Source organism: Vigna umbellata, chromosome 7 (genome assembly GCF_029865625.1).
Source record: "Vigna umbellata cultivar VRB3 chromosome 7, Vumbellata_1.0, whole genome shotgun sequence".
Classification (NCBI taxonomy): domain Eukaryota; kingdom Viridiplantae; phylum Streptophyta; class Magnoliopsida; order Fabales; family Fabaceae; genus Vigna; species Vigna umbellata.
In genome coordinates this window covers 31,578,027-31,600,404 of record NC_142171.1, presented here as the reverse complement: position 1 = coordinate 31,600,404, position 22,378 = coordinate 31,578,027, and the positions used below count along the sequence as shown (strand labels likewise).

Below are 22,378 nucleotides of genomic sequence, written 5' to 3'. Positions count from 1 at the left end.
TAATTTGAAAGGTCTTTGAGTCTAGATTCCAACAAAACAAGAATCAACTCATTTGGAGTTAAGTGAAGAAAGTTATGAGCAAAAGAACAAACAAAGGTTAGAGTTGGCAAGAGTATATGAAACGCTAACTTGAAAGAATAAACTGTACCAACTCAGATGTCCAACAATTACAAATTAGTAGTCATTGGAAATATTTTTGAGTCTAGTTTCTCATAAAAAAAGAATCACATCATTTGGAGGTCGGTGGGAAAAGTTATCAGTAAAATAGCTAGCAAAGGTTAAAGTTGACAGCATGTTATCTCACCCAAGTTGCTCATCTCATAAACATTGTTTCTTTCCTCCATCATGGGGTGCCAAAACATGACTTTTGAACAAAAAAATCGACTATAAAACATTATTACTTTTGTGAATACTGGGTGCCCAAACATGACTTTCCAGCCTATACTCACACTCAAACACTAAAATCAAGTGAAAACCAGTTGATTTATGCCAAAAAATTAAAAACTTTGACTATGGTCACCTAGGTTACCACAACTGACTCCTCCAGTACAAGTTTTTGTACAAATCCTGGATTTTGTTCGTGTAATCGTTTACCAAGCATCTGTAAACGATTACAAGTGTATTTTTTGGTGCAGAAGTTTCAAGACTTCATCTAAGTTGTTCATCTCATAAACATTGTTCATTTCCTCAATCATGGGGTGCCCAAACAGGACTTTCCAGCCTATACTCACACTCAAACACTAAAATCAAGTGAAAACCAGTTGATTTATGCCAAAAAATTAAAAACTTTGACTATGGTCACCTAGGTTACCACAACTGACTCCTCTAGTACAAGTTTCTGTACAAATCCTGGATTTTGTTCGTGTAATCGTTTACCAAGCATCTGTAAACGATTACAAGTGTATTTTTTGGCGCAGAAGTTTCAAGACTTCATCTAAGTTGTTCATCTCATAAACATTGTTCATTTCCTCAATCATGGGGTGCCCAAACATGACTTTCCAGCCTATACTCACACGCAAACACTAAAATCAAGTGAAAACCAGTTGATTTATGCCAAAAAATTAAAAATTTTGACTATGGTCACCTAGGTTACCACAGCTGACTCCTCCAGTACAAGTTTCTGTACAAATCCTGGATTTTGTTCGTGTAATCGTTTACCAAGCATATGTAAACGATTACAAGTGTATTTTTTGGTGCAGAAGTTTCAAGACTTCATCTAAGTTGTTCATGTCACAAGCATTGTTTCATTCCTCCATCAAATATATCAGTACTAATCAAAGTGGCCACTTTATTCATTAACAATTCAATCAAAACCATATTTCACAATGACAATAACAAAGGAAATTCAATTAACATTAATAATATGTACAATTTTGTATTACTTTCTCTTAACATTGAACAAAATATATTCCAAATTACAAACATTTGTTCATCTATGTACAATTTTGTATTACTTTCTCTTAAGAAATCTATGCAAATATCACTCATATTTTATTCTAAGAAATCGAGTGTAAGGAATCCTAAGCACTCTGCTCTTGTAACGCCTTCGTGACCCTATCCTCACGTAAGTCTTCATTGGAGGTGGATTGGTGGACATGCCTCCCGGGGGAAAAAAATCCAATGTTCATGGATGGTTCTTCACATAAAACACTTTGTCCACCATCTCCGCAATCAGTGACCAGTGCTCCTCTGTCAAATGCTCGTTCAAAGTAGAAATATACTTTGTTAAAAAGGAGTGACTAACCCTCAACTGCATCAACAACAAACAAAATAACCAAAACATAAAAGCCCTAAAACAAAAACAACAAAAAATTTAACAAGGAAAACCCAAAATCCAAACCAAAAACGCAATGTACAAAATGAAGGAAGAATGCATTTACCTTACTCGTCGAAGGACCATGGTTACCGAAACTTGCCATTTTGCACAATACACTCAACAAAGAGGACGACATTGACCAAAACGAAGAGATGTACCAAAAACGTAGAAGGAGAACGACAAGGAAGAGCGACAACCACAAGGAAGAGGGAGACCGAAAACCAAAAGAGAGAGCTAGAACGAAGATGATGAACGAGAAGGAAGAAAGAGAATGGTGATTTCTAATGAAATAGGACAAAGGGTATATTTGGAATTCCAAATTTTCTGAAGCTCTCATCAATTTCGATGTCACAATTTCAGAAATAAAAGTAAAAAAATTGGACCAATGCACTACTGACACCTAGCGCTGTTAAAAATATGTTAAAATTTTGTTGTTGGAATATCACGTTCCTTTATTTATATACTGTGATTTATACTACACTAGTGATAAAGTAGAAAGAAAGAGCATTAGTGAAGACTATCATTTTCATATGTGGGAATTTAGTCTCTTTGGACAACTTTTTTTTTCCATTGAATATTGCAAGAAAGTTTAAATCATTATAATTGTTTTTTTTTGTACAGCTGAGAATCATATCATTCTCCTCCTACCTTTTTCAATCCGAGTAATTAGACTAATGATTTCTCTTCACTCAGATCTTCTCTTCCTCAACGTCTCCAAAGAGGACTTTCATTCTTACTTTAGGTTTTGAGAGTACCTAATAATTTTTCATTTGTTGAGTTTTCACTGTACTACTTCTCACTAAAAGTAAAAAAACAATGAAAAAGTTCATGTATATACAAATCGTGGATGTACCTGTATCACCCATATTTATAAAGAGGAGTAGTATGATATTTTCCTACAACTACAGGTGTATGAAAAAAACTATTCGTGTATAAAGAAGCATAAACCTTACAATATATAATCGAGGTAAAGAGTTCCTTCGCGTCCTTTCAATTTATATAATTATTAACTTTTCATTTCAATTTGAAGGATGAATTCCCTTCGTTCGGTTTCAGCAGCGATTGTCTATACACAATGCGACCCAATTCGCAAACCCCTTTCCTTCTACAAAGCCAAAACCAAACCTCACAATCTCAGTTGCTCCTTTCGCCACCCTTCTAATAAGCTCAGAGTTTCAGCCCTCAAAAGCGACCCCCCCGAGTCGCATCACACTCGTAACTTTGCCGATGACGAAAGAGCAGAGAAACTCCCATTGCGTCAAAAAGATGCAAATTTTGATTCGGGATGGTTGCCTGCTTTTCCCCACGTTCTTGTTGCTTCCATGTCCAATTTTATATTTGGGTATCACATTGGGTCAGTTTTTGCTTCTATTTTTCTCTCATTTTTTTTTGTTTAACTACCGCCTTACTGCAACTTCACCTTTCATTCTGTGCTGGGAGGATTGATAAATACCTAACATCTGTGCTGTGATGAGAATGTAACTGGTGTGATTTCTATCAACAAAATAATTCTTTATTTCCTTACATAGTTCAATTGTTTTTAAACATAGTCATGTGAGATAAAAAAATCTTACGGTGAAGTTACAAGACATGATTTGATGAGCAAAGAGCGGAGTGTGGATTTGAACTAAATAGTTCAGTAGTTATAATCAAAATTCAAAAAAGCTGGTTGAATGTGTTTCATTGAGGTTGTGAAAGTAAAAGCCAGGATGATATTCATTCTTTTATCATTGTGGATTTGAACTTATCATCTTTTATGTGATAAGTTCAGAATAGCATGATTAGTTTTTAAAACTACATGGTGACTGGATTTGAGTTTCTAGCTTCTTGTAAAGTTTGAATCATTTCAAACTTGATTGCATATTTTGCAGAGTCATGAATGGTCCTATTGTTTCCATTGCTCGGGAGCTTGGTTTTGAAGGAAACTCTTTGATCGAGGGACTCGTGGTCAGTATATTTATTGCTGGTGCATTTATAGGGAGCATAAGTTCTGGTTCGTTGGTGGATAGACTTGGTTGTCGGCTCACATTTCAGATTGATAGCATACCCTTAATCCTTGGGGCAATAATAAGGTAGTGTACATGGTTGATGATATCTTTAATAACTTCATTTCTTCTTGTGGATCTTGACATTGTCCTGCTTTTATATAAAGATTTTGAGAATGAATCCTTTTAACTGAGTAACACTCTAGACAACAAAAGCATCTTATAATTTTCAAAACTAATTAATTATTTGCATGGTTTTAAGATGCATAGTTGTTTTTACGTAGATGTCCTGTGCTTCATAAAGTAACGACTGTTGTTTAATAGGATTTAAACTATTTTCCCAAACTATCAAAAGTCCTACTTAGTGCTTGGTAAGGGCCAGTTTTATAGGGATATAATTGCATTTTCATTTTATGTTTCAAAAGCTGTCTCCCTTAGCTTTTGATTACAAGGTTGTTGTCCCCAAAACAAGTTATTTTAAGCATTAACTTACAACATTGTTGTGGCACCTTCTGTTTTGTATATTCGATCAAATTCAAAAATTTTCATGTGCAGAAGTATGTGACTAAACAACATTGCTAGCTTTATAGAAAATTAAAATAAATTTGTTGGCATGTTTGAAAAAGATTTAGAGTTCCAAATCAATCTCTTCTCATTTTTTGTAATTTCCTACTAAATTTTAACCACTTTTGTTAGATTTCTCCTAACAGAGCTGCTATTTCTTGGTTTAATTCATCTCAATGAAAGTGGTAGACTTTAGTTGTTTGACAATCACTATCTTGTTGGTTGTTGGCTTTATGCATTTCTAAAATTTCTCATAATTAAACTTTCTTCAGCTATCTTAAATGGGGAAAGATTGAAATTTACTTAATGCGACACAAGCTTTTTTTTTTTTCCAAATCCAATGTATTGATAAGTTAAATGAGTACACTGCTTCTTTTTATCTATTTTAATTATAGAAACAAGGAGCGTTCCTATCTAATAAAGAATATCTAAATTATATATGAATTATTAGAAACATTTTTATTTATTCCTGTACCTATCTTTATTATTATAGGAAATCAAATCTCCTATATTGATTGTATTGATTCAATTATCTCGTATAAATAAAACATGTGTTGTCTTAGAAGTACAAGGTTTCAGCTCAATGTCTTTCTCTTCCCTACAGTTTAACATGGTAGATTTTTCAAAAGTGTCTTGGCCAGGTAGATCCACTGTCTTTTGAAGGACTTTTTTTCTCTGTTTTTTTGGTGAAGTTTTCTCAGGTTCACATTGTTCTAGTGCTGCCTCTGGCAAGAGGTTTTGGCAGGGTTTGGATCACGCTGCACTAATATATCCAACCATCAAATGCTGACATGAAAAACCCATCCACGTGCCTTCACATGCATCTTCTGTCCCGTTCCAAATGTAACTCTGATCAGTGTGTAGCTGTGCGTGCAACACTTGACAACTGACCAACCTACATTCGGGCCGCCTCCTCCATGCGTTTCTACCCATTTCATGGTGGCTCCATAAGAGTTTGTTTGACAGTCTGATATGCTTTTCTCTCTCGGATTATTTTGTTAATATTATTTTTCTAGATCTAAAAAAACTGTCTTCCAACATTATATTAATATCTTGAACAAAGTAAGGTCACATCACTCAAGATATCAAGCAAACCATGAAATCACATATAAAGGGGTATTATTGCTAATGATCACACATCATGCAACAATCATATTCTTTGAAGTCTATACATGAACCAAAGTACCAAAGCTCATCATTGAAATATACAACGAAATAAAGATTTGAAAAAGATAAAACTGTATGAGAGTATGAGAAATAGAGAAGATTGGGAGAGAATATCCCTTGTGTGTGTTGCATACACATAGGGTAATTTATTTATATTGTAAGATATGGGCCAATGCCCTTAATACATAATAGACTAAGCCCAAATAACAGAAACACACATCTTAACATCTAACACTCCCCCTCAAGCTGGAGCATATAAATCATATGTTCCAAGCTTGTTACAAAGATAATCAATTCTAGGTCCTCGTAAGGACTTAGTGAATATGTCTGCCAACTGGTTGCTTGAGTTAACAAACTCAGTCTTGATATCTCCGGATATGATTTTTTCTCGAATGAAATGACAATCAACTTCAATGTGTTTGGTTCTCTCATGGAAGACAGGGTTAGAGCTAATATGGAGAGCAGCTTGATTATCACATATAAGTATCATGTGAGTGACATCTCCAAATTTCAATTCACTAAGCAATTGTTTAAGCCACACAAGCTCGCAAGTAGCTGATGCCATAGCTCTATATTCTGCTTCTGCACTAGACCTTGCCACAACACTTTGCTTCTTACTTTTCCAAGATATCAGGTTGCTACCAATAGAGACACAATATCCAGAAGTAGACCTCCTATCAGAAGGGGAACCAGCCCAATCAGCATCTGAATAACAAACAATTTTTGTATCGTTGTTAGGGCCATATAGCAAACCTTTTCCAGGTGATCTTTTAATATACTTCAGTATGCGAACAACTGCATCCCAATGGTCTTCACATGGGGAGTTTAGAAATTGACTCACCACACTAACTGCGAAAGAAATGTCAGGACGCGTAACAGTAAGATAGTTTAATTTACCAACTAGTCTTTTGTACTGTTCAGGATCTGAGAAAGGCTCCCCCTGATTTGGTAGGAGTTTGATGTTAGGGTCCATAGGTGTCTCAACAGATTTACAGTTCATTAACCCTGTTTCCTCCAAGATGTCTAACGCATACTTCCTCTGAGATATGACAATACCATCATTGGATTGTGCTACTTCAATACCCAAAAAGTACCGGAGTTTGCCAAGATCTTTGGTTTGAAAATGATGACAAAGGTGTTGTTTCATCTGAGAGATGCCAAGATAGTCGCTTCCTGTGAGAACAATATCATCAACATACACTATTAAGTAGATACATCCAGCACTCGAGTGGCGATAGAACACTGAATGATCCGCTTCACTGCGAGACATACCAAATTGTTGAACAACACAACTGAATTTACCAAACCAAGCCCGAGGAGACTGTTCTAGGCCATATAAGGATTTGCGAAGACGACATACCAATCCAGATGACTCCCCCTGAGCAACAAAGCCAGGCGGTTGCTCCATATAAATTTCTTCATGCAAATCACCATTGAGGAAAGCATTTTTGACATCAAGTTGGTAAAGAGGCCATTGGCGAAGAGCGGCCATGGCAATGAAGAGGCGAACAGAGGTCATTTTTGCCACTGGAGAAAAAGTATCACCATAATCCAAACCAAAAATCTGTGTGTAGCCTTTGGCAACCAGTCGAGCTTTCAGACGATCAATCGTGCCATCAGGACCAACCTTGATAGCATACACCCACCTGCAACCAACAACAGACTTTCCAGATGGTAATTGGACCAGCTCCCAAGTTCCACTTTCCTGTAAAGCACTTAATTCATCCATCATAGCTTGACGCCAACCAAGATGAGCTAAGGCATCACTCACAGATTTGGGAATTGACACAGAAGAAATGGATGAGAGACAAGTATAAAAAGATGGAGATAATCTGTTGTAATTAAGAACAGTATAATGGGGTGAAGGGTTACGGGTAGAGCGTATACCTTTACGGAGGGCAAAAGGCAAGTCAGACTCAGTTGCTGGAGCCGGAGGAGACACATGAGGCGGCACCGGAAGTGAGTCATGAGGGAGACGATTACGGCGACTATAAACCTGAAGGGGTGGAGGTGAAGGATGATCCTGTGGTGAAGGAGGGTCTAAAGAAGGAGAAGACAAAATGGGTGGAGCATCACCAGGAGGATCACATATAAGAGGAATATCAACAGTAACAGGGAGAGGTACAGAACTAGAAGATAGATGTGAAAAGTAAAAAGAAGACTCATCAAAAGTGACATCAGCAGAGATAAAATGACGATTGAGGGAAGGGGAAAAACACTTATAGCCCTTTTGTGACCGTGGAAATCCTAAGAAGACACATTTGTGAGACCTAGGAGATAACTTATCAAGACCAGGACTAAAATCATGAACAAAACATGTAGACCCAAAAACTCGAAGAGGTAATGGATGCAGAGGGTCTTGAGGAAATAAGATAGAATGAGGGATTTTGTTATCTAGGACGGAAGATGGCATGCGGTTGATAAGATAACATGCTGTGAGAAGTGCATCACCCCAAAAACGGGAGGGTACTTGACCATGAATAAGAAGTGTACGAGTTGTTTCAATAAGGTGTCTATTCTTGCGCTCAGCCACCCCATTTTGTTGAGGGGTATAAGCACATGAGGTTTGGTGAAGAATGCCATGAGAAGCCATAAACTGTTTAAGCGGTTGAGAAAGGTATTCACGGCCATTATCACTACGTAAATTTCGAATAGAAACCCCAAATTGTGTTTTTATTTCATTGAAAAAAGATTGAAAAATAGAAAACAACTCAGAACGATTCTTCATTAAAAACAACCAAGTACATCTGGAATAGTCATCAATAAAGGTAACAAAATACTGAAAACCTAAAATGGACTTAACACGACTAGGTCCCCAAATGTCAGAATGAACCAATGAAAAAGGAGACGACGCCCGTTGTGAGACACTACGAGGAAAGGAACTACGAATATGCTTCCCTAACTGACAAGACTCACACGACAAACTTGATAATGTGGACAACCTCGGGACAAGTTGTTGTAGTTTGGCAAGACTGGGATGACCGAACTGAGCATGAAGAAGGGATGGTGACTCCATGACAACGCCAACATGTGGAGAAGGGCGGAGATGATAAAGGCCATGAGACTCACATCCTGTGCCAATCATGTGTTTCGAACTCCGGTCCTGCAACCAAACAGAATCTTTAGTAAATGAAATAACACAATTAAGAGTACGAGTTAAACGACTAATGGACAATAAGTTGAAGGGAGACCCAGGGACATAAAGTACATGATCAATGGATATGGATGGAAAAATATTAACAGTACCAATACCATGAGATGAGACTCTAGACCCATCAGCCATTGTTACTGAGGGTAAATTATTCGGACATGACAAGGAAGAAAACAAGGACTTGTTACCAGTAATATGATCGGTGGCGCCTGAGTCAAGGACCCAAGGTCCAAGGGAGTGAGTTAGACCAACAAAAGGTGTACCTGTACGTGCAACAGATGCAGATGTAGTGGAACCAGAGTGCTGATGATCCTCATACCATTTGAGAAATTCGTTAAAGATTGCAGGTTTGTCTACGATATTAGATGAAGTAGGATGGTCTGCAGACGGTGATCGGGGAGGTGGATCAGAATTTGCCATTGCTACAGGTCGAGGAGGACGTCCATGGAGAGCATAACATCTATCAATTTTGTGGCCTAACTTGCCACAATGGTCACATTTTGGACGTCCTTTACTTGGCTTGCGAGACCGACTTCGATCATCACGTTGAGCAGCCATAACAGAGGAATCATCAGTATGAGGGGATGTCTCAGTGACTGGTTTGCTCGGTATACGCAAAAGAGCAGAACAAGTAGAAGTAAAGTTGGGTATGACAGGAGAACCCAAAATCTGATCACGGACATGAGAAACATCATCAGAGAGTCCGTATAATGCCAACAACATGAAGAACTTTGATCGCTGTTCCAATTCTTCAGCAGGAGTGGAAGCAGGAGGTAATATATCATTAAAGTCATGAAGAAGGGCATGAATTTTACCCAAATATTCTGCCATAGGACCAGGATTGCGCGGACCAATAACAGTTAATAGGTCCTGACAAACACCATAAAGACGCTGAGTGTCATTGGTGTATAACAACTTCGCTTGTGCCCATACTTCTGAACATGTTTCATAGGATCGAAACATTTGTTTCAGTGAGGAGTGAATGGTGGACTTTATAACAATGCACAACTGAGCATCAATTTTCATCCAGCGGGAAGTGTCATCTATGGGAGCAGTAGTCACATTTTGAGTAAGATGATCTAAGTACCCTTGACTCTTCAACCAAAGTTTGATGTCGGACGCCCATGTTGCATAATTTGTGCCATCTAACTTGTCAATGGACAAGTGTACATTCACATAATTGGTATATATTGAAGGATCAGAAGATGAGCCACCAATAGAGGTGTTTGTAGACGAGGAAGACGCCATAGGGAAGGAGAAACCCTAAAAATTCAAAGTGCTCCGATTGACGCAACGACCACAGATCCAGAAAGAGGGCGAGGAGGCGATCACGGCGGTGCTGATCGGCGGCGGAAAGCTCCGGCGACGCGCCGGCACACGCGGCGGCAGCGGCGACTCTTGCGGCGGCGCGTGGAGGCGCGTGGGAGGTCCGTTCGCCGCGATCTTCGTACGACGGTGGTCGCCCGGCCGAGACGATTCCGATGGTGTGGTCGCCGGTCGATTCTGGAACTCCGGCGACGGCGGCGGCGGCGGCGGCGACGGCGGCGGCGGCAGCGGCGACAGCGACGGCGGCAGCGACAGCGGCAGTGAGGGGTGCCGGAGACCGTGGAGTTGACTGGAACTATTCCTGTGCTCTAGATACCATATGAGAAATAGAGAAGATTGGGAGAGAATATCCCTTGTGTGTGTTGCATACACATAGGGTAATTTATTTATATTGTAAGATATGGGCCAATGCCCTTAATACATAATAGACTAAGCCCAAATAACAGAAACACACATCTTAACATCTAACAGAGAGAAAAAAGTTTTATTGAATTATTCATTGAAAAAGAACTTAAACCTCCATATATAGAGAACTCTAACCCTAAAGTAATGAGTACAGAGGGATCTTTAGAATCTTCCAACAACATAATTGTAATTATAACAATGCCTTATTGTAATCTATCAAAATATTTTCTACTGAATCAACATATAGTATTCTAATCTTGAGTATGATTTGTTCTTTGCGGGAAGTGTGAAAACTCTGTGCTCTTCATTATGTGAAGTTACCCACCTGGGAGAAATATTACTATATCCTCCCTTTGAGAGTAGTCTTATTTATCATCTATCATTTACTCAAGTTCTTAGTCTCAAGTGGAGATTGAGAAGAGATAACAAGGAGTGGTCTATGTACTCAATTTTAATCAAGTTTTTATTAGTGGAATCCTTTGAGCAGTTTCTTATAGGAGAGCAGGCGTAGCATAAAGTAGTATAATCTGTTGTTTTGCTTCTGTTTATCTGTTAGATGTTTCACTAGCACGTGAAAAGGAGTATCAAACTTTATTCAAGCTCCCTTTTAGAGCTAACTTGTCTTCACATGGAGGCGTATACTTTGTCTGCAAGGAAAAAAAAAATACTACTTTTTCATCATATAGTAATAACTCAAGATGCTTTCGCATAGGTAGTTCTAAAAGTCGTCCAAAATGCGAACATTGCCATTGTATTTGACATATCATTGATGGGTGTTGGAAGCTGCATGGGAAACCCCTTTGTTCACCATATTGCCCAAACATCTACTGTTGGAACAAATGGTGTGCGACATGCCTATCTACTAGTGACACTACTTTGGTGGCACACATTGGTCATTTATTTGTTTGTCTCTCTCAATCCACTTCTCTTGGACCTTGGGTCATTGACTTTGGTGCTGATAAGTGTTTATGTGTGCATTAAGTTGAAATCCTCTAAGAACTTCATAAGTGTTTACGTGTGCATTAACTTGAAATCCTCTAAGAACTTAATAAGTGTTTATGTGTGCTGATTAGTTTGAGGAATTAAAAAAGACAAAGAAACTCAAAGATTCTCACCACTAAACATGAATTTTATCCATGAGATTATGAAGAACAAAAAAACTTGAAGACAAGAAAGTAAAAGATATTGGCAGAAATAGAAATGAGAAAACAGAAAGAAAAGATGAGAAGACTTAGGAGATGGAAAACGGTGCACAGCTTGAAGAAGAGGAAGATGACTCCATGCTTCTCCAACATAAGCTCCAAGTGAATAATCACCACTTGACTTCTCAGAATCAAGATAAGATCCAACAGAACTTCCTTTACACTCAACGTGATGAGAATTCTCTCTCAAAATTCAATGTCAAAAGTATTTTATAGGAGAGGAAGCATGGCTAATTATAGGAAAAGACATCTTCTATTGCAAATGTGAATGTAAGAAATTAAATGCAAATCTTAGTCTAATGATCCTTGGATGAAATGGAAGGAGGGAAATTTGAATTTTAAAAATTCAAACTCCTTTGGTTTAATATATCTCTCCATCACCATTAGTATGTGCATCAATGGTGTTCCTATGTTGATGATTCATACACAACTAAGAAATCCTGTTTTGCAAAATTGAAGAATATAGTACTACATTTAAAACATTTGTGTAGTTTAAAGTGAGTTAGGAAAACATATTCGTTAGTGTTTCCTAATACGCTTAATAAACAAGCTTTGACTCTTTGGTTCACTTTGATATTTGGGATCCTCCCTCCATTATTATTCTTTGTTTCAAATATTTGTTACCGTTATTGATGATTATATTATATTACCTTAATGTAACTTGTTTTGAAATCACCTTTGTAGTAAGTGTAGTAAGTTAAGTTTTAAACATCCCTTGTCAAGACCATTTGGATATAGTTGTATGAATCTTAAAGTATACTATTAAGAATGCTCTTGGCAAAGACATTATTTAGGAGGATAAGACTTGAAAAAGAGAATGACTTCATTATTTTGATTCATATCAATTACATTCTCCTTACCTCTGTGTGTAGCAATCCAATCTTCTAAAAAAGGGAAATAAGGAAACAATATACTGAAAAATAATCTAGAAGATCCTACAAATATTTTCTCTGATTAGGAAAATTCTATAGATATTTTCTCTAATTAAGAAAATTCTATTGATATTTTCTCTAATTACAACACTCCCCCTCAAGTTGGTACATGAACATCAATCATTCTCAACTTTTCTACAAGATCTTGAATCTACCTAGAGGGGACCCTTTCATAAAAATAGCTGCTATCTGAAGTTCTGTAGGAACATGAGTTGTAATTACAAAGCTTCTATCTAGATTATCTTTGATGAAATGTCTGTCAATCTCAACGTGTTTGGTCCTGTCATGTTGTACTGGATTATGGGCAATGTTCATGGCAGACTTGTTGTACAATGTAGTTGCACAGGGTTTTCCACCTTGACTTTGAGGTCATCCAAAATGATTTTCATCTAGAGTTTTTCACAGATTCCTTGAGCAAGAGCTCGGAATTCAGCTTCTGCACTAGAACGAGATACTCTATCTTGCTTTTTGGTCCTTTACGTTACTAGACTATCTCCAAGAAACACACAATACCCAGAAGTAGATTTTGTGTTAGTAATAGAACCTGCATTGTCAACATCAGTATATATTTTCATAGTCAATGTATCTTCCCTTTTGAATAATAGCCCATTTCCTGGACTTGACTTCAAGTATTGGTGAATTTTGTCAACTGCATAAATTGGATCATGTATAAATTGGCTCACTACACTAACTGCATAAGCAATGTTTAGTCTTGTGTGAGATAGATAAATCAATTTTCCTACGAATCTTTTTTTCCTAAAACTCTAAAACACACCTATATATACAAGCTTCCCAACAACATAACTACTTACAAATTTTACAGATGTTTTAATTAAAACAATTAGCTCTATTTTCCTTTTCCTTTGTTTTTTCTTTAATAGACCTTCATAATATGAGGTTGTCCTAACAATACCCGACCCATGAAGATTGACCTTGTTCTCAAGGTAGAATTATGGGAAAAGTTCAGCAATTACAAAAAGTTCCTCCATTTTTGTGCTCGTTTTCTTCCTCATGCCCTTCTATTAACATCAGTTAGTTGAGTTGTTTGTTCTTGCAAAGAAGATTCTGCTATATTTTTAATCACAGAGAAAACATCCTCTTTTTTTGATCTTTTCTTGAAGCTCTGATTGTGTCAACCTTTTAAAGTTGCCTTTGTTGTGGCCATCACTGGTAGCCTTTACCTCATTACTGCCCTAGCTGGACCAGATTGAGAAAAAGAATTTGCTTCTGCTACTATATTGGTTGTGCTGAATTAGCCTCTGCCATTGATCTTGGAGGTTCTTGTTAAGAAGTGGACTTTAAGCCTAACTCAACCCCACAAAACCGGCTTGTATGGTGAGGTTTGCACCCCACTTATATATTATAATTTGGTCTTATCTCTAGTCGATGTGGGACTTCCAACACACCCCCTTCACGCCGAGGTATAGACATCTCGAGCGTGAGAGTAGAATTAATGGGTGGTTCAATAGTAGCCCGACAACGGGTGGCATAGAATGCCCACATAGATCTCGCTAGGAAAGGCTCCAACCTGGCTCTGATACCATGTTAAAAAGTGGATTTTAAGCCTAACTCAACCCCACAAAACCGGCATGTATGGTGAGGTTTGCACCCCACTTATATATTATAATTTGACCTTATCTTTAGTCGATGTGGGACTTCCAACACACCCCTTTTACGCCGAGGTATAGACATCTCGAGCGTGATAGTAGAATTAATGGGTGGTCCGATAGTGTCCCGACAACGGGTGGAACAGAAGAAACAGAATGCCCACACAGATCTCCCTAGGATAGGCTCTAAACATGGCTCTGATACCATGTTAAGAAGTGGACTTTAAGCCTAACTTAACCCCACAGAACTGACTTGTAAAGTGAGGTTTGCACCCACTTATATACTTTAAATTGACCTTATCTCTAGTCGATGTGGGACTTCCAACACACCCCCCTCACGCTGAGGTATATACATCTTGAATGTGAGACTAGACATTAATGGGTGGTCCGATAACGGCCCGATAGTGGGTAGAACAATATGTCTAACAAACAACAAATATCACTTGGATAAGCTCTTAACCATAGCTCTGATACCATTTTAAGAAGTGGACTTCAAGCCCAACTCAACCCCACAAAACCGGCTTGTATGGTGAGGTTTGCACCCTACTTATATATTATAATTTGGCCTTATCTCTAGTCGATGTGGGACTTCCAACACATCCCCTTCACGCCGAGGTATAGACATCTCGAGCGTGAGAGTAGAATTAATGGGTGGTCCGATAGTAGCCCGAGAACGGGTGGAATAGAATACCCACGTAGATCTCGCTAGGAAAGGCTCACACCTGACTCTGATACCATGTTAAGAAGTGGATTTTAAGCCTAACTCAACCCCACAAAACCGACTTGTATGGTGAGGGTTGCACCCCACTTATATATTATAATTTGGCCTTGTCTCTAGTCGATGTGGGACTTCCAACGGTTTTGTTATCCATTCCTTTGTTCCTCTTTGAATAAGAAAGATCCTACCCACTCTTATGTCTCTATAATCTCCTACTGCCTTTGCTACAACTATATTCTTCCCTTCAATAGTGTAGGATTTGTTCATCATTTCCAAGAGATGTTTAGTTTTGTACAACCTCAGTTCTCCTCTAATCTCTTTTCATAACCCTGTTGAAATATATTGTATTGTATAATGGGCTTTTAGGGCTGGTCCATTGTTCCTTATATAGGACTTTTTTGTGTAATAGAAACTTTAACACAGTAATAATATTTTTACCATCTTTCAAACTTTCACATGGTATCTAGAGCTGGTTAGGGTTCGCCGCTGCTCACTGCCCGCGCCGTCGTTCTCCGTCGCTTTCCGCGCCGCTGTCGCCGTCCGCCACCGCCGTCCGCCGCCGTCCGCCGCCGCCGTCGCTGCCTTTTCTCCGGCGAAGTTAAGGGTTCGGTTCGCCTCGACGAGCGCGACCCATCCCTGGTGGTCGCCGCCTCATTCTTCTCTCGACGCGCCGTCACGCGCCGTTTCTCTCTGACCACTCTCGGGCGCGTGGGCTTCACGCGCCGCCTCTCCCGTGCCGGATCTTCACCGCGCCACTGCCGGTCGTTTCGCCGCCGTCTCCTGAGTGTATTGTGGTCTCTGATTTGCTGTTCCGTTGAGGGTTGCTCCGTTTAGGGTTTCTTCCCACACCTTTTTCCCCTCTTTTCTTGTTTGGCTTTATAATGGCTGGTCTTGGAACACCGTCTCTCTCTGCTACTCCGACCATTACTTCTGCAAAACTCAATTGGAAAAACTATCTATCTTGGTCTTCTTCCGTGGAGTTATGGTTTCTTGGTCAAGGACACCATGATCATCTTGAACAAGATGTTTCCACCGTTCCTGAAGAAGAGAAATCTCAATGGCAAAAACTTGATTTTCAACTATGTGCTGTCCTATGGCAATCTGTTGAACCAGAAGTGTTAGAAATTTTAAGACCTTACAAATCGTGCTCTTCATTTTGGAGAAAAGCTCAAGATATCTTTGCTAACGATGTGCAACGTCTCTTTGATGCAACTCAAAGAGTGACTTCCCTTAAACAAAACAATCATGATATGGTTACTTACATAGGAACGGCCCGTGCTGCTGTAGAAGAATTGAAGAATTTCTTTGTGGCTGATTCTTTAGAAGGCCTAAACAAGAAGCTTGATAAGTTTTATATGGTCTTAATTTTGAGAGGTCTACATTCAGATTTTGACCATGTTCGTGATCAAATGTTAGCTGGTGATCAAGTTCCATCAATGGACAGCTTAGTTACTCGACTTCTTCGGGTACCTTCATTAGTTAAAGACGAAAGTTCAATTGGTGGTATTGAAACATCAGCTATGGTAGCACCACAAGGAAGAGGAGGAGGCAGAGGCAACCGAGGAGGACGTGGTGGCCGTGGTATGCGTCCTCAGTGCACATATTGTAAGAGGATAGGCCATACTCGAGAGAAATGTTATGCCTTACATGGATATCCTGACAAAGTCGCTCATGTTTCGAAATCTGATGATCTCGAACCCAAAATTTCAAATGAAGAATACCAAGAATTTTTGAAGTATAAGTCTGGAAAATCTTCTCATCCTGACCAATCCTCTTCCATGTCCAATGTGTCAACTGCCTGCATATCTCAATCTATGGAAGGTCACAATCCATGGATCCTTGACTCAGGTGCCTCAGACCATATCTCTGGTACTATTTCTTCATTTTCTTCCATGTCCTCTCAGAAAATTCCTCATTTAATTACTGTTGCCAATGGATCCAAAGTTGCATCTCAGGGAATTGGCAGAATTTCCTTATCTCCTTCACTAAATTTAAATTCTGTTTTGTATATTCCTCATTGTCCTTACAATTTAATCTCCTTGAGCCAATTGACTCGTTCCTTAAATTGTTCTGTAACCTTTACTGCTAATTCCTTTGTTATACAGGAACATGGTACGGGTCGCCTGATTGGAGAAGGACATGAGTCTCGAGGACTTTATTTTTTGAAACATAGCTCTTCAGTTTCCTGTTTTACCACTTCATCTCCAAAACTTTTGCATGATCGGTTGGGCCATCCAAGTTTATCCAAGTTGAAGATGATGGTTCCAAGTCTCAAGAACATTCAAGTCTTAGATTGTGAGTCGTGTCAATTAGGAAAACATGTTAGATCTTCTCATCCTAAAAAGTCTGAGACACTATGTAATTCTCCTTTCTCAACTATTCACTCTGATATTTGGGGACCAAGTCGTGTTACTTCTTTTGGTTTTAATTATTTTGTAACCTTCATTGATGAATTCTCTCGATGTACTTGGGTTTATTTAATGAAAGAGAGATCTGAACTTTTGTCCATATTTGTGTCTTTTATTAGTGAAATTAAGAACCAATTTGGGAAGACAATTAAAATCCTTCGTAGTGATAATGCTAAGGAATATTTTTCTTTAGCGTTTTCTTCATTTTTATCTTCCCAAGGAATTTTACATCAGTCAACATGTCCTCACACTCCACAACAAAATGGTATTGCAGAGAGGAAGAATAGACATCTCATTGAAACTGCACGCTCCTTGATGTTGAATACTAATATCCCTGTACATCACTGGGGCGATGCAGTCCTCACTGCCTGTTTTCTAATCAATAGGATGCCTTCTTCCTCTCTTGAAAATAAAATTCCTCATTCTGTCATTTTTCCAAATGACACTCTATATCATATCTCCCCACGTGTATTTGGGTGTACATGTTTTGTCCATAATGTTTCTCCAGGTCTTGATAAGCTATCCGCAAAGGCTATTAAGTGTGTCTTCTTGGGATATTCTCGTCTTCAGAAAGGGTATAAATGTTATTCTCCCTCCACCAAGAGATATTATATGTCTGCTGATGTCACATTCTTTGAGGATACACCGTTTTTCTCGTCCTCTGTGGAGGATCGTTCATCTGTTCAACAAATGTTTCCTCTACCATCGTGTGATCCCTTGGTTATTCCTGCTTCTATACCTCAAACTCAAAATGTGAATGACATTGTTCCTCCACCTCTTATCACATATCAGCGTCGGAGACAATCTCAAGCTCAGAACAATGAAGATCCTCTCGACTCATCTCCTCCTCCCTCAGCTCACCAGACCATGGATCCTTCATCTTCCTCGTCTTCTACTGACTCAGATGATAATTTGCCCATTGCCCTTCGAAAAGGTATTCGTTCTACTCGTAATCCATATCCTGTTTATAATTTTTTGAGTTATCATCGTTTGTCTTCTACCTATTTCTCTTTTGTTTCTTCCTTATCCTCCCTTAAGACTCCTAATAATATTTATGAGGCACTTGATCATCCTGGATGGCGTCAAGCCATGATTGATGAAATGCAGGCCCTTGACCACAATGGTACTTGGGACCTTGTTCCTCTTCCTCCTGGTAAGAAGCCTGTTGGTTGCCGATGGGTTTATGCTATTAAGGTTGGTCCTACTGGTGAAATTGATCGTCTAAAAGCTCGTCTAGTAGCTAAGGGATATACTCAAGTTTATGGCATTGATTATTGTGATACTTTTTCTCCTGTGGCTAAAACCAGTACAGTTCGTATTTTACTTGCTATGGCTGCCATTCGTCATTGGCCACTTTACCAGTTGGACATTAAAAATGCCTTTCTTCATGGTGATCTGGAAGAGGAGATATACATGGAGCAACCTCCTGGGTTTGTTGCTCAGGGGGAGTCTGGGTTAGTTTGTAAATTACATCGTTCCCTCTATGGCTTGAAACAATCACCCCGTGCTTGGTTTGGTAAATTTAGTCGGGTTGTGCAAAATTTTGGATTGAAACGATGTGAGGCGGATCACTCAGTGTTTTATGGTCATTTTTCTCCTGACAAATGTGTTTATCTCATGGTGTATGTTGATGATATTGTTATTACAGGGAATGACAACACTAAAATTACTCAATTAAAGAATCATTTGTTCAACCACTTTCAGACTAAAGATCTGGGTCGTCTAAAATACTTCCTTGGTATTGAAGTAGCACAGTCAAAAGAAGGTGTCATCATTTCACAAAGGAAATATGCTCTTGATATTTTAGAGGAAACAGGCTTGACAAATTGCAAGCCTATTGATAGTCCTATGGACTCAAATCAAAAGCTAATGAGAGATCAAGGTGAACCTTTCTCAGATCCAGAGAGATATAGAAGGCTGGTTGGAAAACTCATATATCTTACAATAACAAGACCTGATCTTTCTTATCCAGTGGGAGTTGTGAGTCAATTTATGCAAAATCCACATGTTGACCATTGGAATGCAGTGATTCGAATTCTCAGATACATAAAAGGAAATCCAGGACAGGGATTGTTGTATGAGGACAAGGGAAGCACTCAGATTGAAGGATATTGTGATGCAGATTGGGCTGGTTCTCCAATTGATCGAAGATCTACTACAGGATATTGTGTTCTACTTGGAGGGAACCTTATATCTTGGAGAAGTAAGAAACAAAGTGTTGTTGCTAGATCTAGTGCTGAAGCTGAATACCGATCTATGGCTTTGACTACATGCGAACTTGTGTGGATCAAGCAACTTCTCCAAGAGTTGAAATTTTGTGGAAATGAGTCTTTGAAACTGTACTGTGACAACCAAGCAGCCCTTCATATTGCCTCCAATCCAGTGTTTCATGAGAGAACAAAACATATAGAAATTGATTGTCATTTTATTAGAGAGAAGTTGTTGACTAAGGAACTTGTTACTGAGTTTGTCAATTCTAATGAACAACTCGGAGACATTATGACCAAATCTCTAAGGGGGCCTAGGATTCAATGTATATGTTCCAAGCTTGGTGCATATGATCTATATGCTCCAGCTTGAGGGGGAGTGTTGAAATATATTGTATTGTATAATGGGCTTTTAGGGCTGGTCCATTGTTCCTTATATAGGACTTTTTTGTGTAATAGAAACTTTAACACAGTAATAATATTTTTACCATCTTTCAAACTTTCACAAACCCATTGGAAAAAGCCTCACCAAATATTGTTCATTCAACCCTTTAATAACTCTAGCGAATCTTTCAAACTGGGTGATAAATTCGGTCATTGAATTCTTTTGCTTTTGGGCCAACAACTATTTGAAACGGTTTCCCATAAAAACAGGTTGGAACCTTTTAATAAGAGCATTATTGAGACCAAACCAAGACTGATTTGGTTGCATGCTTTCCATCATTGAAACCAAGATAGTGCGTTACCCTCCATAACCACTTCCATTTTCACCTCTTTGTGTACCTCTCTCAAGCGGAAATAGTGCTAATTCTTCTTGTGTAGCTTCTTCATTGACTCTGATTCATAAAATTTGCTTCACTAGAACCTTTCCCATAATCCTTTCCAACCGTGGCATGTGTGAATTCTGTTACGCAAGATGGGATTCCAAATTCACTTCCATTTGGGTCAACCATGCATCTAATCTTGCTTTAAAACCCTATGGTAACCAAAGCCCATTTGCGAAAGACTTCTTCGGTGCTTCCACTCGTGATTCCATCATTCTTGAAGTCACCACGTGTAACAAACCACCTCTAATACCAGGATTGTTACAGAAATACCACTAGCACTTCGAGGGTCCAAAATCCTCCCACTGCTCACTTATTTTCCAATCCTTTTTTGTTCCAGAACCCCAAAAGACACATATATACAAGCTTCCCAACAACATAACTACTAACATATTTTACAGCTGGGTTAATGAAAACAATAAGCTGTACTTTCCTTTTCCTTTGTTTTTTCTTTAATAGACCTTCATAATAAGAGGTCATGCCCTAACATAAATATTCTAGTCCTGGTCTTTCATGTGATGACCGATCATATGGAGGTGGATTGTTATCAGCACTAAATTTGTCAACTTTAACAAACAATTGACTGATATATTCACCAAGTCTCTAAGATAACCAAGAATCGATAATACCTGTATCAAGTTTGGCATATGACTTATATGCTGCAACTTGAGGGGAGTGTTATAATTATAGAAATGAGGAGCATATGTTATATAATGAAATACATCTAGATCATACATGTATTGTTAGGACGATTTTATTTATTCTCGTATTATATCTTTATTATTAGAGGATATTAAATCCTTCCTATTTTTTTATTGTTTCCATTTTCTTAATATAAATAAAGCCTTCATGATGTCTCAAAAATACATGGTATTTGCCCATTGGCATATGGGGTCAATGCCTTTTCAATATCAAACATGTTTCTCATAATTAAACTTTCTCGAGCTAACTTAAATGCCAAACTTATTTCTCGTGTTGAAAAACAGCTAGTGTATAAAATTACTCTACTATAGCATTGTTAGCTTCTATTTTTAACTGCTTGTTCAAAAACATGATTTATTAAGTATATGTAATTTATGATTATAACATGATTGACTTTTCCAATATTTTCATCATCAATGCATATTGCCCACAAATTGCAAGCTTTTTGATGTGAAGTTGTAGGTCCTTTGCTATAAGTCATATTGTTAACATGTTCTAATTTTTTACAGTGCACAAGCTCACTCCTTGAATGAGATAATTGGGGGAAGACTTCTTGTTGGTTTTGGTATAGGTGTTAATACGGTTCTTGTTCCAATATATATCTCCGAGGTACATGCTAATATCAAATTTAGCTTTGTACATAATCATTTTCTTGTCCGACTTACCTCATCTGTACAGTTTACACTTTACTCCTAATACCTTGATGTTACTCATAATGGAAGAGCTATTATTCAACTGTCTCTTACGGGAATTAGTTCTTAACAAAGTAGTAAGTCAGTTACATACATGACTATATGTTGTCAATATTTTCAGTTATACAACCGTCACTATGATAGTTGTACTGAGACTATAAATACTTCAGGGTAAACTTTGATCTGATTGTTAAGAAATAAGAATAGATTACTTTTCTTCCTCAAATCTCTCTTTATTTATTTTTAAATAAAACTCATACTAGGCATCAATATGTACTTTGGCATCTTAGTTATGATGACACCCAAAAGGGCATCTGATAGGATATAATGTGTGTAGGATGGAAGGAAACATATTAGGAATTAGTTGCTTGTTGAGTAGTTAGAAGTTGGTTAGCTGATTGGGTTGCCTTTATAAGAAGGCAGGAGTGTCACGTGGCAAGAGAGCTTTTGTTAATTCTTTTGTGTAGACAGTACCTTGTATCCTGTGGAGGGAAAGTGTTGCCTTGAGAGTTTTGGACGTGTACATTGTATTCTTTGATTGCAAGAATAATATACAGTGTTTTTTCCAGTAATCTGGGTGTGTTTGAGTGTTGTGTTTCAAGATTGATTTCTTACCTAAAGAAATCTATCAAATTGGTCCGACGTGCCGGATACTTGGGAGAGGAGTGTGAT

General features: G+C 38.3%; 1 protein-coding gene across 1 annotated transcript in view; it reads left to right on the top strand.

The window, feature by feature from the left end:
• The first annotated feature begins 2,662 nt into the window (after positions 1 to 2,662).
• Positions 2,663 to 22,378, top strand: part of LOC124847881 (Major facilitator superfamily protein) — a 48,375-nt gene continuing 28,659 nt past the window's right edge. The window contains exons 1-4 of the mRNA XM_088094635.1: positions 2,663 to 2,783; positions 2,847 to 3,170; positions 3,688 to 3,888; positions 21,524 to 21,623. Coding sequence (XP_087950761.1) covers positions 2,848 to 3,170; positions 3,688 to 3,888; positions 21,524 to 21,623 — 624 coding nt within the window. The 5' untranslated portion in view covers positions 2,663 to 2,783; position 2,847. The remainder of the gene's footprint in view (positions 2,784 to 2,846; positions 3,171 to 3,687; positions 3,889 to 21,523; positions 21,624 to 22,378) is intronic.